At 34.2% G+C, this 18,608-nt stretch overlaps 1 protein-coding gene across 3 annotated transcripts in view; it reads left to right on the top strand.

Annotated features, from left to right (window-relative positions):
* Prim2 (DNA primase subunit 2) overlaps positions 1-18,608 on the top strand; it is a 296,745-nt gene that overhangs the window by 163,938 nt on the left and 114,199 nt on the right. For 2 of the 3 annotated variants that reach the window (XM_076860062.2, XM_076860061.2), the window contains exons 9-10: positions 6,960-7,032; positions 9,435-9,620. The exons of the other annotated variant lie outside the window; for it this stretch is intronic. In XM_076860062.2, the coding sequence (XP_076716177.1) occupies positions 6,960-7,032; positions 9,435-9,620 (259 nt within the window). The remainder of the gene's footprint in view (positions 1-6,959; positions 7,033-9,434; positions 9,621-18,608) is intronic. 3 annotated transcript variants of the gene reach the window in all.

Genomic DNA, 18,608 nt, shown 5'->3' with positions numbered 1-18,608 from the left:
AAAACAGATTTTTGTAAATTTGTTTACATGAATAGGTTTTGGATATTTTGGATGTCTTACCTTTTTCCTTTAACAATTTTAATAATTTGAAGTTCAACTTTACAATATTCTGTTTACTGTGTTTTAAAGCTATCAATATAGCTGTGCTTACCTCTTACTGATAAACAAGACAATAAGGGAGGAACAACTTCCTCAGGTGTGACTGAGTTAATTAAGTTATATGTAAGTTTATTGAACAAATGTACAGTAAAACTGGTTTTATATCCTAGATTAGGTATTTTATGACCATCACTTCAAAACAAAACAAAAAAATAGGAACAAATATTGAATTACTTCTAAGCAAAGAGTTTATTAATCATTGCAAAATTCTGTTTTCTTAAAAATACTATTATGTATACTTTAGTATTTACAACTTGATATAGCTTCACTTTTTCACTAAAATGGACTTAGCACTAAGTTATTACAAAACGAAATAGGATGAAAGTTTCTTTCTTATTTTGATGGGTTTTGTTTACAGACCTGCATCTCCCTGCCTACCTAGTTTCCTACCTACCTAATCTGTTTTTTTCTGCCCCTTGCCTTTCTTGTCTTTTTGTCTTAACTAACCCCTTCATCTGTAAACTATGATTTAGAAATTTTCTTGGCTTTGCTTATCTTTTTGCCCATCTATCTATTAAATGCTAACTCTTCAGATCTTGAGAAAAATAGACCTTTTTATTTTTCAAAATGCCGCCTCCTTATCACATGCTTCCTTTAATACTCAACTTTCATAAAATCAAATTGCATACTTTTATGAACTTGGCCAAATTTCAGAATATTTTAATGGATACAGAACTCTTAAGCTACAAATGCTAAAATACTAAAACACTAGACATTTTAGGGGTTTTTGTTGTTGTTGGTATTGGGGATTGAGCTCAGGGGCACTCAACTGCTGGGTCACATCTCCAGCCCTATTTTGTATTTCATTTAGAGACAGGGTCTCACTGAGTTGCTAAGCACCTCGACATTGCTGAGGCTGCCTTTGAATTCGCTATCCTCCTGTCTCAGCCTCCTGAGCCACTGGGATTACAGGTGTGCACTGTGGTGCCTGGCCACATTTGAGTTTTTTTGCACTCATGATATACTACTTTGTAGTCTGAAACTTAACATGATTTTCTGACTGCCATCTCTAATTCTTCTACCTTACTCCCCTATCCTTCAGTTCCTCTGATTATCATCTTTCCTTCTAGCCTTCTGTGCCAGTCTCCCATATCACCTTGCTCTTTTGACTTAACATGCTTCTCTATTTGGCGTAGATCGGTTGTCAGTCATTGAAGTAACATTCTAAAAATATTCTAAAATCCTGAATGTAGTCTGTAAAGCTAACTCTGTATTCAGTGTCATTTTATTGCTCAAAACCCTTTGATGCTTCATATTGCCTCTGTTCTCCTTCCATCCTTCATTTGGAAGAGATTTCCCTGTGGATTTTGTAACAATTGTTTTGAGCATTATTGTACTCCATGGATCCTTTATTGATTGGACCTTTCCTTGGTCAAAATGGTGCTTCATGAGTATGTGTTGAGAGATCTAGGACTCTTGACATTGTTTTGTTGTTTCAATTAGAATGTGTTATGTCCAGGTAAGGACAACTAGAGTGTGTGTGTGTGTGTGTGTGTGTGTGTGTGTGTGTGTGTGTTGGGGGAGACTGTTAAGGAGAGTGACAATCTAGTGGTATTGAAAATAAAAGCTTATTCTGGGTTTTATAGTTGGTTCTGTTTGGGCAGTGAAGGTGTTTATTTTGCAGGTACAATGCAATAAGTGTTACATTTTAGCAAAACTATGCCATATCCTTTTACAACCTAGTATCTTCAGATAGTATTCTTATATAATTGAATAGTCACTGAACCACATCTTTATTGTTTTCACTACTTTTCTATAACTACTTTTCTATAACTAAACTGACATTTCACCCTTAATGTGTTTTACCCAAGTTTTAGCAAATAAAAGATCAATCATGCATAGAAATTGTAAGTAAATCCATGCAGTTCCTAATCCCTTACCACCCGTATTTATGAATGAAACAAGTTAGTGTGTAGATTGGCTTGCCTTTTTCCTTTTATACTTGTGGCAAATTAGCAGCTAAACTGAGAATTATGGAGATCCAATCCTGATTTTTCAAGATTCTCTGATTAGCTAATCAAACATTCCTCTATATATTTGGTAAAATAGTGATTAGGCCTATAATTTGAATTTTTTTTGACCCATAAAGTGATTTTTAGTGCATTAAAATTTTAAAAATATGTATTTAAAACATTTGTGATATATCTTGCTTTATTCTTTTATGAAAAGTAGGAGTAGAAAAACTTTTATGCATATTAAAATCCCCCATGTTAAAAAAAAACTGCAATTATTTTAAATGGACTGAAAACAATATTTTCTGCTGAGTTTGCATGTTGGTATCTAGTTAGATTTTTTTGTTGTTAACCATTCATTAATGTAGCATCTGTGTTCATTTGAAAGCATGTTATATAAAGCTGACAGGTCTGAATGTAGCAGAGATGTATCTCGCTTTTCTTGGTGACCCGTTATGAGTTTGCTTTAGAAACACTCCTTGGCACCTCCAAACAAAAGCCAAAGGTCCCATTTGATTAGCTAACATAAATTGTTAAGGATTTTTAATTCTTTTATAGCAACATTATTCTCTTTTCTTCTGATTTTTGAGCTTCTGTGAATATTATAGGAAGAACAATTCTCCTGGAGACAGCCTATGACTTCACATATTTATTTCAATTTATGTTGACATTTTAAATCTAGCTAAATGGGTTTTATTCCGTGAAAAGTGAAATGGTATCTTAAGAGCACTCAAGTTATTCAGCTAGAAACTTCTGTGTTATTCTTACTCCTCTATCTCTTCCATCAAGTTGTATCCATTCCTTTCCAGAAAAATCTGAATGTATCTGTTGCCATACTTTACTTGAGGCTCTTAACTTTCCTTGCCTAATATTATTAAAATTATTCTTCTAATTAATTTTCCTTGCTCATTCCTTTCCTTTTTAGTCATTCTCCCATAATGTTTTCTTTCTCAAATGTAAATTCTTTGTCAGCTCTCACCTCAAATATCTTCATGGTTTCTCATTGTCTATAGAGAGCATGGGGCACAATGCTTCTATTGACCTTTATGTATTTTATGTTGTATTCAACAACCTCAAACCTTTCAGCTACATCTTATCATTACTAGTTAATAAATATCACAGTTCTTTAATACATATTTTAACTATTAACTCCTCTAATCAAGACATAAATAAGTCCTTTTGGTAATAGATGAGAAATCCCATTCTGAATTCAAACATTTTATACTCTTAGGCAGGCAAATGTGTATCTTTTTTTTTATATCTCTTCTCTTTATTGTTAGTGTATTGCATTAATCTGGAACGAGAACAGCTTCCTTCTGGGATAGGAATGATTTGGCTCCCTTTTACTCATTAACTATAAGCATGATAGTACATCATTTTAGCATTACAGGGAGTTTTTGTATTTGTTAACCTATTTGCTCTGAATAATTCTGTTAGATCATTGTATCACCTTCAGTTTATAGACTAAAGAGCTGAGGCTTTACAGGTGTCAATGGCATGGCCTAATATCTCCCAGGTGGGTGATGGCTGCTCTATAGGATCATGCAGCCTCCCTTACATCCCATTATTTATGTACTTACTGGTGAAGACTACAATTGCTCTGTGTAATAGAAAATTCTTTACCAATTTTAATTAGCACTTCACATAATTTCATTTCATTGCTTTCCCAAATGCACTTTTTGTTAGGTAGATAGGTCTGGCTTTTTTTTTTTTTTCCCTCTCCCCCTTTTTTTGGCCATACTGGGGATTGTACTGGCTTTGTACAAGCTTGGTAAGCATTCTGTCACTGAACTATACCACCACCATGCCCCCTACCCCCTTTTAAATATATTTTTTAGTTGTAGATGGATACAATACCTTTGTTTTATTTATTTTTATGTGGTGCTGAGAATCGAGCTCAGTACCTCACCCCTGCTAGGCAAGTGCTGTACCACTGAGCCACAAACCCGGACCCATCAGCACCCCTTTTTAAGCTTTATTTTGGACAGGTTTTACAAAATTATCCAGGCTGGCCTTGAATTTGCAATCCTCCTGTCTTAGCCAGGATCCTGAGTAGCTGGGATTAAATGCATGCTACATCCTGGAATGCCTGACATTATTAATGCCATTTTACAAATAAGGATAATGCAGATCAGAATGATTGACTTGTCCTCATTTGTGTAACAAAAACAAGAACAGGTCTTTAAATTCCTTGCTTACTGCTATTTTTATTGTCCTATGTTGCTTCTTTGCTCCACTGTAAAATACATTGGAAGGTGAAGTTCATTTTTATTCCAGGATTCCACTGAAATAATTTTCTGGTTATGCTCTGTATCAAAACTTAAAATTAAAGTTAAATGACAGGTATTGGTTTAACTTAGTATGAGTTTTGTATCTTTGTGCTACTCTAATTAATGGAATAAATCAAATCAAATGATACATTAGTTGACAGAAACTTGTTACTCAAGGGAGAAATAATACAAGAGACAGATATGTTTCAGAACATGAAATTGCAAAGAATAATTTTTTGTTCAATGTGTTCAACCTCTGTAGGTTCTTAGTTGGAAGAGATTTCTTTAACAAAAGACAGATTAACAAAAGAAAAACAAGTTTATTAACATTTATATTTCATATGTACATGGGAGATATCCAGGGAATGAATAGTTTTCAGAGAGGTAGCTTTGAATTCCAGCTTTTATAGTATCTTCAACAAAGGGCAATGCATTTTTAGAGAAATGGCAAGACAAAGGAAGAGGACCTTGAGTCTCAGAGGGTAATGACATGTAAGAAGGCAGATAGGGTAGTTAGTAAAGTTTGTTCATGTTGATTTCTTTGGGACCATTTCTAGATAAGGGTCTGAAGTTGTCTTCAGTGTTTTAACTTTTGTTGTCCCTGATAGATGAAGGTCAGGACAACTTTTTTCTATGTAATTCTATGTCTTGTTCTTAGAATGGGAGAGATCTTTCCTAAATCTGTTTTTTCTTAAATTGCTTTCATTTTCATCTATCCTTCATATTTTGGGGCTGCGTATTCTGGAATTCTTAGGCCCTTCTTAGCTCATGGAAGGAGGACAATGGGAAGTCCCCTAGCAAGTTGCTGCAGCATCCCAACACTACTGTAGTTTGCTTTATAATTCATACCCATTGTTTCATCAGTAAAATTGTGGAAAATGGCTTTTGTCTAGAGCATCATGAGTCTGTAGGTGGCTCAGCAGGAAGAATCTGTACTGAGCAGGTAGAGAGCCTGTCATTCTTTATAATCCTAATGATACTTTGTGGGTAGTGGTGACAGAGATTGTGGGTCTCTGACCTCATGGCTGTGGCACACCTGGTGCCTAGCAAAGTTTCTGTGCATGGGCATAGGATGCCTAGCTGATATGGTAAAGCCCTGCCTGAGGAGGCTCTGTGCAAGAGGCTTACAAACTTCAACTTTGATCTCAGTCACATTGCTCCCAGGGATAGAGGAATTCTCATGCTAGACAACCTCAGTGTTTCATCAGCTCTGCTACTCCTGAGCCTTCCCGCTTAACAGTAACTTTAAATACTGGACCTCCTTAAGCAGTACAGAAAGCTCCTAACATTGCACATTACAACTGTAGAAAAGCTGCATAGATATTTCTAGTTCTGAAACTCTCTTGAGTATAAAGAATAATACTTGCATAGTCTTTAACCTGATAATGAGACATATATAAATAAAAATTGCTGGTGTAACTGTTTAGATCTGCTTCTCCATTAGAGATTAACACTCCATCTGATCCCAACCATATATCTTCACAATCTACATGTGTGAGTCTTTTTTATTCCCCCCCCCCCCCCCCTCTCCTCAGCAATACTGCAAGTTTGGCCGTGCAGGACGTGGCAGTACTTCACTCCAGGATTTCTCTTTAGGTGTAATGTCTGCACAAACCATAGTTTGATTCTGGTTTTCTGTGTACTCTAGTAGCTTGTTTTTTTTTTTTTTTCCTTTGTCACATTTGAATGTACCTGATTCTGTGTTCATGGAGTTGGGCATGAATAGTATATTATGTCAAGGAGATGAAAAATTACAAAGGTAGATGGCTTTAGGTAGTGTACATCAAGTTATATTTCCTAATTCATAAACAATACTACCTTTATTTATAAGTTTAGTATAGGGAACAGGATGGTATGGCAGAGTGAGGAAATGGGGAATTAAGAGTCAAAAGGTTTAGTTTCCACTGCACTGCTAAGTTAATTTCTGATCCTAACAAGTTTCTAACTCCTCAGAGCCTCCATTTCCTCATTTGCCTCATGTGAATAAAAGCATTCTCTCAGAATGATTGTAATTATTTAGAGAAAGCAGATGAAGACTTCTTGCACATAAAGAGCTATCAAAATATTATTTACTTAAATAAGCAATAACTGTTGGGCCCTTGAACAATAATGATTTCAATGCAGACCTCCGGTCAGCCCTGAAAGCAGACCTGTTGTCTCAATTCCACCGATAGGAACCTAGTATAGAGCATTTTAGTAACTCGCTCAGGGCCTGCTGTTATGTGATGAGTACTGATTTAAGTCCCAGTTTCTGTTTCGCTGTGTTACCATGTTAATAATAAGGGATAAGTAGCAGAGATTTGAACTTTAACAATTTGGGTGATTATTCTAAAAAATGAAAGTAGTGCTCTAATCAGGAATCAGGGGATCCAGACTGTCACTATATTTTTGTATTATTTTTAGATGTTAATTAAATGTGTTTTATTAAATGTCTTTAAAACACTTGACTATATTGCTGCTATGGAATATATGTAAAATGTCTTATTAGAATGAAAAATTTTCTTTGAAGTGATCAAAAGTCTTTTAAAAATCCTTACATATTTTGGTGTGTTTTTTTTTTTTTTTTTTTTTTTTTTAGTCATTCCTACACTGGTCAAGATTACAGTATGCAGGGAAACACTGGGAAGATTTCTTTAGATCAGATTGATTCGGTAAGCACCACCACATCCTTTCAAACTTACAGCTTTGTTAATGGAGGAAACCCAGATTTTTCTCAGCTTAAGATTTTTGGGCAGGAAGATGGGAAAGAATGTTCTTTCATTGATTGCTGAAAACTTTTAAAGAAAATCTCATGTCTATACGTATGATTTTTGTTGTTGTTGTTTTACTCTTTGAAAAATCAAACTTAATGAAAAAGTTGTTTAATATGAATCAGAATTGAAACAATTATTCCAAAAAGGAATTTTAAAAAATAATGATAGCTAAGTGGCATTTATGTATTAATATTTAAATACCATATACATTTAGAAAAGGAGAAATGGGAAACATTAGGTGAATAACCAGCCAGAACAAAGTATTTGTATTGGCGTAGTAGTAAACTGAGCCCCTCCTCTCAGCAGAGTGCTTCCATGGCATTTGATTTATGTCCTAGTTAGAATCTTTATTATCTGATTTTTATGAGTTTTATATGAGTTTGACTTAGAATATAATTGCGGTGTCTTTTTTCTTAACCGAATTAAAGGGGAAATGATGTTTTATTCATCTTCCTCTTTTCTAAAATACTGCATATAATATTCTGTTACATATAATCAAAAAGTGATTAGTTATTAGACTTTGAGGGGATCTTGCATGTTTATACTAAGGATGTTGAATATTCATTTTTTATTAGAACACTGCTTAAGAAAAAATAATTACTAAATAAATAGTATAAAGGAACAAAAATGGTGATGTAAAAATGTCCTGAAAGGCTTTCCAGTGGTCCTGCCAGGGGAGGCTAAAGGTCTGAATGAACTAAATTGGGGATTAAAAAAATAATAAGAATATATATATATATATATATATATATATATATATATATATATATATATATATATATTTTTTTTTTTTTTTTTTTCCCCAAAGAAGAAAAACGGGATGGTCACTAGAGGGAGCAGCAAAGTCAAACAAAGTGAGGCCTGCTTTTTCTTACAAAGTGAATTTGCTGAAGATGATGAGAGCAGTTAGAATTCAAGTCTAAGGGGGAAGGATATTTGAGGAAGTCGGAATGCAATTTAAACCATAAGTGAAAAACTGAATTAAAAATGGACAGTGGTATTTCGTTTTGACACTAAAGGAAAGGCCTGCAGTTTTTGGTAACTATTTATTTCTTTAACACATTAATTTGAATTTTCCCTTTGAGAATGATTTCTCATTTTTGTTATACTGTATATTTTATAAATTCATCTATTATCCAGTAGTTGTACTTTTGAATATTTATCTCGGGGAAATATCTTATGTTCACACAAAAACTTGTACAAGAATATTCATAACAAGTTCATTTGAAATAAAAAGCCAGAAATGACCCAACTGTTCAGTTAGTGAATAGTTAAATAAATTGTGGTACATCCATACCATGAAACACTACTTTGTTTAAAAAAAAAAAAAAAAAAAAAAAATTAGCCTTAACAGATAAGGTGAATCTTAAGGGGATTATGTGGAGTAAAAAAGCCCATTCTCAAACATCATGTCTTGTGTGATTCTATTTATATGATACTCTTAAAATTGTAGATGTGGAGAACAGATTAGTGGTTGTCAAGGATTATGGAAATGGGGAAGGAGGTGGCAGAGCAGGAAAGCAGTGAGGTTGTTATAAAAGGGAAACATGAAAGATTCGAATGGGGGTGGAACTATTCTGTACCTTGGTGGGGGTGGATGCATGAACACACACATGTGGATAAAATTGCATAAAATTAAATACCCACACAACTGAAGTAATTTTAAGACTAGTGGATTATATCAGTGTCAGCATTTGGGTTGAAAAAGTGAACTACCAAAAAAAAAAAAAAAGAAAGAAAAAGTGAACTACAGTTTTATAAGATTTTATCATTGACGGAAACTGGGCACCTGATATCTCTTTGTATTATTTCTTATAACTACATGCAAATCTACAGTTGTCTCCGTAAAGTTTAATTTAAAATTTTAAGGTGAAATTAATTTCTTAAAATATAGTAATTTTTATTTAACTCAATATAATCTTTTTATGTTTATCTTTCTGGTACTGGGGATTGAACACGGGGCATTCCACCACGAGCTACATCCTCTGCCCTTTTTAATTTTTATTTTGAGGCAGAGTCTTGCTCAGTTGCCAAGACTGGTCTCAAACTTGCAATTCTCCTTCAGCCTCCCAAGTTTCTGGGATTACAGGTGTGTGCCATTATGCCTGGTTCAAAATATTATCTGAACATATAATCAGTAAAAAACTATAAGAAAAATTTGTCTATAATCACAGAAATACACTAATACTTCCTTATGGTTTTTTATTTTATTCCAATTAGACTGAATTTACAATTACAGTAAGTATTTATGGAGGACCTGGTATGTCTTCCACATAACCAAAAACTATTTTTTCTTATAGCTTTCTACCAAATCCTTCCCACCTTGTATGCGCCAGTTACATAAGGCCTTGCGGGAAAATCACCACCTTCGTCATGGTGGCCGAATGCAATATGGCCTCTTCCTGAAGGGCATTGGTTTAACACTGGAACAGGCATTGCAGTTTTGGAAGCAAGAATTTATCAGAGGAAAGATGGATCCAGATAAGGTAATTTTGAAAACGTTAGAGTGGCAATTGAAATTTTAATTTGGTCTGAGAACTAACGGGTCTTTTTTTAAAACTTGCTCCTTGAAATGTACTTAAATTCTGAAGTTAAATTTGTATACAATTTAGTTTATGTAAAAAGGAACTCATATATTAATATATGCTAAACAAAAGATCGGGAAAGCTTTCATCTCTTTTGTAGGTATGCCACCAGTAGTCGCTAAGAGTGAAATTGCTTGAGTTATGTTTACAGATACCTCATGAGAGAGAGACAGACACACACATTGTCTATTTGAGGATTAGAAAATATTATAAACAAATGAAGCAAAAGCAATTAAATTTTTTTCTATTATGTCATACAAAACCTTTCATAGATAATTGTTAGACAGCAATCACTGTAAACCTGAGTAACTGGTTTTAAATTCATGTGTAGTACTCAGATTCTCAACTCCTACTCCTTCTTTTTAGAAGTATTAGCTAGTAACATTTTGTTAAGAAATGTGGCTTTTTGTCCCTTTCATGCCATGCACTGTGATATAAAGTAAATTTTTAGTTGTTGCTTTCTTCCTTCCTGAAAATCTGTTAGTTATAAAATTTACTTGATAAATATTTTTTCTATAATAAACATTTTATTATGACTCTTTTTAGTTTGCTAGGGTTACCATAACAAAATTCTAAAGACCGGATGGCTTGTACAACAGATATTTATTTCTTCACAATTCTGGAGTCTGGAAATTCAAACTCTAGATATTGGCAGGTTTGGTTTCTCCTGAGGCCTCCTTTTCTCCTTGACTGCAGATGTGCTGTCTTCACATTGTTGTTTCTCTGTGTGTGTGCGTCTCTGAAGGTGATCCTGCTTCTTATAAGGACACTAGTCATATTGAATTAGGGCTACTCCCTTAATGTCTAGTTTAACCTTAATTACCCCCTAAAAATTTTAGAATCTTAGAACACAATTCAATCCATAACACATCTTTATGTACTTTATTTTAAAATGTTATGAAAAGCTTCTACAATTTTCCCAGATTTATTTTAAAAACTTATCTTCATTGGTCATTATCTATAGTATCCTGAACAAGTGATTTGAGTTTTCTTTTAAAAGTTTTGGATACTATTTCTTAGACTTGTTATATTTCTTTTATTTTAAAAGTAATATTCTGATTATAGAAAACAGATCAATTTTCGTTATATTTTTCATATTATCTCCCCATTCAGAAAAGATTGTCTACATTTTATCCTTTCTCTTCAGTTTAGGTAGCTAAGTAATGTGCTTTCTCCAGTTTTTGTCAGCTTTTTCACTGTTGTGACCAAAAGACCTGATAAGAACAATTAGAGGAGGAAGTTTATTTTGGGGCTCATGGTTTCAGAAGTCTCAGTCCCTAGACAGCTCTGTTGTACTGGGCCTGAGGTAAGGCAGGACATCATGGCAGAAGTGAGTGGTAGAGGAAGCAACTCGGGAGAAGGCACCAGGAAGCAGAGAGAGACAGAGCTCCCCTCACCAGGGACGAAATATGTACTCCAAAGACACCTCCAGTGACCTACCTCCTCCAGCCACACTCTACCTGCCTACAGTTAACACCAGATAATCCGTATCAGTGAATTAATGCACTATGTTAAAACTCTTATAACCCATTATTTCACCTCTAAATATTCTTGCATTGTCTCACACATGAGCCTTTGGACACCTCATATGTAAACCACAATACCCCCATTTTAAAAATTGACATTGTGTTATCCTAACTTCATCATGTTGTTGAATGATCTTTGAAAATGTCATTTTAATTAGCTGTATAATATTATACCTTTGAGGAGGTAATATAGCTGAGTGGTAGAGCTCTTGCCTAGCTTGTGAGGGATCCTGGGTTGGACTCCCAGAACTGTGCGTGTGTGCATACACACACAAAAAGTGTGTATATATGCACAAACATATACATCTCCTTTGAAAGTGACATATTTAATCATTTAATTATTACCCTGTTAGACATTTGGGTGTCTAACTTGTCATAAGTGTTTTTGTAGCCAATATCTGGAGGAAATAAAGAATTGATTGTAGTTCTGATTATGTCCTTTGTCTGCATTCACCAGAAATAGATTACTTAATAAGGATCTATAGATTTGAAGTTTTGATGCATCATGATATAACTTAAGAACAATTTTTTTATGTTAACTTTATTTTTTATTGGTTGTTCAAAACATTACAAAGCTCTTGTCATATCATCTTTCATACATTTGATTCAAGTGGGTTATGAACAAGAATAAATTTTAAATTAGACCTTTGTCAAGCTGTGTGAGTCTTATTCTATTGCTGCCATTATAATTTAAAATATTTTTGTATTTTTAATTAGAAATTTGATACATTAATCTGGCAAGTGCATTAGGATTCTTCAGAAAAATGGAACTGTGTGTGTGTGTATGTGTGTGTGTATATACACACACACATATTTATATATATTTATCAGAAGGAGTTGGCTTACATAATCTTGGGACAGGCCTCTTGAGTTGGCATACTGGATACCCAAATGACCCTATGGTATAATTCTAGCCTGAATCCAAAGGCCTTGCAACCAGGAGAGCCAATGATATAGGTCCAACTTACATGCAGGCAGGTTTAGGACTCAGGAAGAGTCCATGCTTATTTCAACTCTAAAAGCAAGGGGAAATGAGCCTCCAGTTCAAGGAAGGCAGCCCCAGATTTCCTCTTACAGGAGAGTTAGCCTTTGTGTTTTGTTGGGTGTTTATTCAACTGATTGGATGAGACCCATTCTTATTGGGGAGTGCAGTCTACTTTACTGCAACTATTGAGATTCATATGTTGATCTCATTCCAGTCACACCCTGACAAAATAACCTTTGAGCAAATATCTGGTACTTCACATCCTGGTCAGGTTGACAGCAAAAAATTAACCATCACAGCAGGTAAATATTTGTGAGCTGGGGAGAAAGTTAGGCAGTGATTTTGAAGTGAAAGAAATTGAGTTAGCATTTTAACTTGGTATGTGTTGTAAACTAAGAAGAAAGTATCAGCCCTGGCAGTGTGGACACTTGCTGTGAATACCAGGTCTGTGGCTTGGACATCTGTTTAGTGATTTGCCTTTTATCCGGGATGCCTGTATAATAGCGTTAAAGGACACAGGTTTCTTTCTTTTTTTTTTTTTTTTTTTTTTACTACAGCGTAGATTTAAAAAATGGTAAAGTTTTAGCTTTCTAGATAATATATACTAGTATAGATTTTCCTTAGCTTATTGATAATAGCAGATGTCATTTTGACTAGAATATTATAAATTAAACTATAATTTGCTGTGACGGGTATTCTACACATCCATAAGTAAATGGTCATTTTTTTTCCTCAATTATATCTTCTGTTAAATATTTTAGCAAAAAAATATAATAAATTGAGAGATACTAAATTATAATATATTCTTCAATTTAATACTTATTAAGTGATACATACAATTAAAAATACTCTTAAGGGCCATGAAATATTAGCTTATAATCTTTTATCCCTTTGTGCTGGGGATTGAACTTGGGGGTGCTCTACCACCGAGCCACACTCTGGGCCCTTTTTAATTTTAGGGATCTCATTAAGTTGCCCACATGGCCTTGTACTAGTCCTCTTGCCTTAGCCTCCAGAATTACCTGGAATTACAGGTATGCACCACCGGCTTGTTCTTAAAGTGTTATTTATAGAGTAGAATGATATTGTAGATATGTTACATATATATATATTTTTAATAATACCCTAGTTTAAAGGTGAAAAGGAAAGTATTGTGGTAATGTGAATTAAGAAAGTATGGTGGATCATACTGAAGATTGATCAGTTTGAGGGAAGTAAATGCCATAGGTTATTAGACAACTAAGAACAAAAATACACAGAATAAGGGAAAAGTAGGCAAAATATTGTTCCTTTTTGAATTTTTTGGTATTTTTCTGTTCATTCACTGTGGCTTTTTTGTTAGCTGGCTTGGGCATCATTGTGGTTTTGTTATTTAAAAATCTCATGTTTCAGACTTCTCCTTGGATTTCCTTTCTTTGTATATTTGAATGCTGTTTTATTTGAATGCATATTTTACTAGGGGATAAGGGATTTTAGTATTAAAACATCAGTAATTTCCAAGAGAATATTCTGTTATAAAAGAAAATCTTATAACGAACAATTGCTTTATGGTATACCTTGCTCCAAAAATATTAGTTTCATAATGCAGGGTTTTTATTCTGAGATTTAATTGTGTTGTGAATGAATATGAAATATTAAATATTTAAAAATAAAGTCCTTTGCATTTACCCTTGTCAGTGTGGGGTGGAGACATCTGAAAATTGCACTTGGTTGAATGGTTCCACAAGAGGCATGTGAAGTTTTGAATGTCTTATTCTTTAAATAATTTCTTAGATTCCTGAAATAAATGCACCTATGCTTTATGCAAATAAAATGTATTTAATTAAATCATAATAGGTTTATGCACATTTTCTTAGTTGTAATTATAATTTATATGCCAGAATGATATTGCAGATATGTTAGATTTTTTTTTTTTTTTATAGAAAAAGCCTCATCCTGTGTAACGGAGATTAATCAGACCTTTATTTAAAGCATGAAAAAAACATGCCACTAAAATTTTCTTTCACTTGAAACTTGGATTTTAAATCACTTTAGCCAGTAGAATTAAATTGAACTGGATAATTCTTTCAATAAATTCAAAGCAGTGTGTCCTTTCAATCAGATTGCTTACAATGTTGTTATTCTGAATTGCTTTAACCTGGCTCTTGTGGATATTAAGTACAACATATATCATGTACATTCTATACAGCTGAAATTCCTGTCCCTGGTGATAGCATGCTTAAGGTTCACTACATGTTGTTATAATTGTCAAGGAACATTTGGCACTGTTTAAAAGCTTATCTTGCATCCCAGAATCCAGCTTGCGTCATGACTTAGAACAGACCTATGTTGTTAAAACTGACTAGCAAAGAAGTAAATACTCAGCTTATGAGGTTTGAATGTATGGAGTATATTTTTGCTAGATTTTTTAAAAAAGATCATTGAATGTGGTATCAGCATCATTTTGTAATTTTTTAGAAATGCAAATTCTTTGATTCAGGCTCTGGGGGCAAGGTCCACAATTCATGGTTTAAATACTTTCCATATGAAATTGATGTGTGGGCTGGGGATGTGGCTCAAGCGGTAGCGCGCTCGCCTGGCATGCGTGCGGCCCGGGTTTGATCCTCAGCACCACATACAAAGATGTTGTGTCCGCCAAATACTAAAAAATAAATATTAAAATTCTCTCTCCCTCTCTCTCCTCTCTCTCACTCTTTCTTTAAAAAAAAAAAAAAATTGATGTGTACTAAAGACTGAGAAAATATTGCCCTTATTGAAATCTAAATTGGTTATTGGTTTATCTAAGAATAGGCATTGAAATTCTTGAGCTCTTACTTGTTCTTCTGTCTGCTTCTGTTGATGATTTGGACATAATACGTTGCTTTTTGTCAATGCCCCACACGTATATTTGAACTCCTACAATATACCATGTCCTAGGAAATAATAAATGAATATGTACAGCAGGGGTTTTCAGCTGATGTATTGCTAATGAATTTCCAATATACTCCAGTATTGATCCCATGAACCCTTGAGGAAGGCTAGGCTTGACCTGGACTACTCAAAGTCAGTTGCCCTCATCTATAAGAAGCTTCTTCCCTTTCCCCTGGAGTGCTTTACAAATATTTTTATACGTGCTCAATAACATAAAAAAGGTTAGAAAGAACTAAAAGAGTATAGACTTGGAGTCGGGCTAAGTTCAGATTTGGTTCTGCTGTATACAAGCTGTGTGACCTCAGGCAAGTTACCTGAATGTGTCCTAATCTATGTAGTATGGACAATAATATTTAGATATAGATATGTCTATTATCTAAACTTGGGGATTATGGTGAGGAATCGAGAAAGGCTAAGTATGGATCTGATGTACAGTAAGTGGTACCTATTCTTATTGCAAGTACTCAGAAGGAGGTTAGCATGGCATGATCGGTAAAATCCCCACAAATAGAATAAACTGTGCTGGCTTATTAAGCATTTCCTAGAATGGAGAAAATTGTGGCAAAATGAGAACCAGGGTGTGAATTTCAACAGAGTTCATTTTAAGAAATGTTCAAGGAATTTATTTGATAATAATGGATTTTGGGCCATCTTCTTGCAAGGTCTTGGATTTCACAGCAGAGGCTGCAGGAACTTAGAGGTTGGGATTGAATTGTGTGGTTTCTGGACTCCCTTTAGCAAGTGTAATTGTGTCATCTACTTTTATAGGTTGGGGTTCTGTGTGATATTTCACTTAAAAGTAGATTGTGCTACTTAAAAATGTTTATGAAATACTGTTCTAATTTATTAACAGTACAGAATTTTAGGAAAGTAGGAGATGAGTAAGGAGGAGAAAGAAATGTTAGTGCCACAATGTAATTAGTTCAGAAAAAACTCATTAGTAAAGTGTAAACCAAGAAAGGATTATGTTGTCAGAAGATTAATATGGAACTAGTATTCAGAATTGAAATGGGAAGTGACTAGGAATTGGAAAAATAGTTGACCAGGTCAGGTCGTCTTGTGATAGTTATAAGAACAGTGTAGAAAGGGTGGATCAAAGAAATGCTTGCAGCAACAATTTATAAAAATGGCAAGAGGAAAGCATTAGTAACCCAGGCAATTGGTCTAAATCATATTGAAAGTTTGAGGCTCAATTAACACAGGTAATGGGCAGGGGATGGTTTTAGATGGTTTCAAATTTAACTTCAACAAGTAGACATTCTTACTTGATTGTTGGCTGACTCCTTCCTTCTTTCCTTTCTGAGTATTCACATTGTGAAAACATGGAGATGTAGATGTGAGAGTTGTTCAAATAAAAATGAGAGAAACATCTTTTGAAGGTAAATAAGTTGGTTGATAGAATAGAGAAAGAAATTTAGAGAATATTAAACTTTAAGAAATATCCAGTTTGGAACAGAGATTAAAAAAACAACAAAACAAAAACCCTTCAGTGAAAGCAGAATTAGCAGAAAAATCAGTAGAAGAGAGAGAACTAAGTTCGAGATTCTTGGGCACCAACAAAGAGGAGAATTTCAAAAGTAAAGGGAACTTGGTACTTTCAGAACTGAGAAAGGCATTATTATCTTTAGGAAGTCATTTCCAAGAAAAGGACAGGGCTGGAGCCAGATATCCTTGTCTTACCACCTAAGGAAATGGAGGCGATAGCAGTATTTTTTTTTTTTTTTTTTAAATTCCAGAAGTTTAAGAAGTCAGGAAGGAAAAAAATAGACCATATTAGCCAGGCATGGAAGTACATGCCTATCATCCCATAGACTCAGGAGACTGAGGCAGGAGGATTGCAAGCTGGAGGCCAACCTCAGCAACTTAGTGAGACCATCTCACAATTTTAAAATATTTTTTTAAAAAGCTGGGGCTGTAACGAAGTGGTAAAGTGCTCCTAGGTTCAATCCCCAATACCAAAACAAAAACGAAGTAAATAACATGATGTTGGAGGGCGATGGTGCCAAGCAAGATTATTTTCAATCGGTGGTAGGCAGAAGCAAAGAAACTCATGAAAATGGAGTATGTGCTGGGAATACTTGAAACAGGACATGAGGAGATGAAAGATAATAAACATGTATTTATAATGTAATTATATATAGTGTGACTCTCCCCTTCCTTTACAGTATTTTTGAATGAAAGGACTGATTCCGTCTAACCATCACACTTGACACAGTACTTGAGAGATCATAGAAATTCAGTAAAACTTGTTGAATGAATTACGTAAGGAGGTCAGTGAGCATCTCTGGTTGTCTGAACTTGAAGAATGTATGAGAGATCATAAATTGGTAAAGAAGTGTTTTGGGGAAAAAGATCTGTGGAAAATTGTGCCTACCGCCCATATTGCTGATCCAAGGAGATCACTTACCAGAAGGATTTGGTACAACCAGGACTCAAGGAAATGTGAAGAGAATATGAAACATCTTCTGGAAATACACTAAGGAGTTAAACAAGGATGAGTAAAAAGATTGCTAAGCTACAGAGTAGGTACAGCTGATGCCTAGCAAACTCAGGCACTGTATTTAATAATTTACATATACATATTATGTAATCCTTAAAACAATCCTAGGAGATGAGATTATTTGAATCTAGTTACTAATGAAAAAATAGTAAAAAAAAAAATAGTATTAGGCCATAAATTTGTGATTTGTCTAGGTCAGCACTATTTTGTTCTCTCTAGCAGTGTTTTATGGACTTTGTGCAAAAGCAGAGGGCATAAGGTTAAAATGTATTTGGGATTAGGAACAGGCAAGATGCTTTAAATCATTCCCATGTTTCTTGTTTAATTCAGTCTTACTACACACCACGAGGTCAATATCATTCTCTTTTTAAGTAGGGTTTAATGAGTTTTCCATAGGCAGGAATGTGGTACATGATCACAACTGGGTTACAATCCAAGCCTATTTTATTCCAAACCCTGTACTTTCCCCAGAATTCTCAAGGGAAGGTGAAGCATGTCACTTAGTTCAATGCCATTGTGGTAACTATCTAAACCTAGGAGGGCAAAATTTAGAAGAGAGGTTTTCAGTTCTATATTTAATCACCAGAGTCAATAAACCCTGTTAAAATGGGGACAATAGTAATGCCTTATAAGGTTGCAAAGAATTAAACATATTTGTCAAGTACTTAAACCAGTAAGTGTGGATGAAAGCATTTTTCTATAATCATTCATGTTTTCTGTTTGTAAACATATAAGCTTGTAGATACAAATTGAAATTAGTTTTTTGATCAAAGAAAACTTTGTTTTGCATGAAAGTTCTTATTAGCAATATCCTAGGAAAGTAATTTGAATGTAATAAAAATAGTTTTGTGCAAAAGTAGTTTAATCTTTATCAGTATTGTTGAGCAGAATTTAAGGCACCCTTAGCAGTTACTAGGTTTTCTGGAAAGTAAATATTTTTTAATTTTTAATTTTTCCCCCAGTGCTAG

Source organism: Callospermophilus lateralis, chromosome 6 (genome assembly GCF_048772815.1).
Source record: "Callospermophilus lateralis isolate mCalLat2 chromosome 6, mCalLat2.hap1, whole genome shotgun sequence".
NCBI lineage: Eukaryota > Metazoa > Chordata > Mammalia > Rodentia > Sciuridae > Callospermophilus > Callospermophilus lateralis.
The sequence above is the reverse complement of the archived record's forward strand: the minus strand, read 5'-3'. Positions and strand labels throughout refer to the sequence as shown.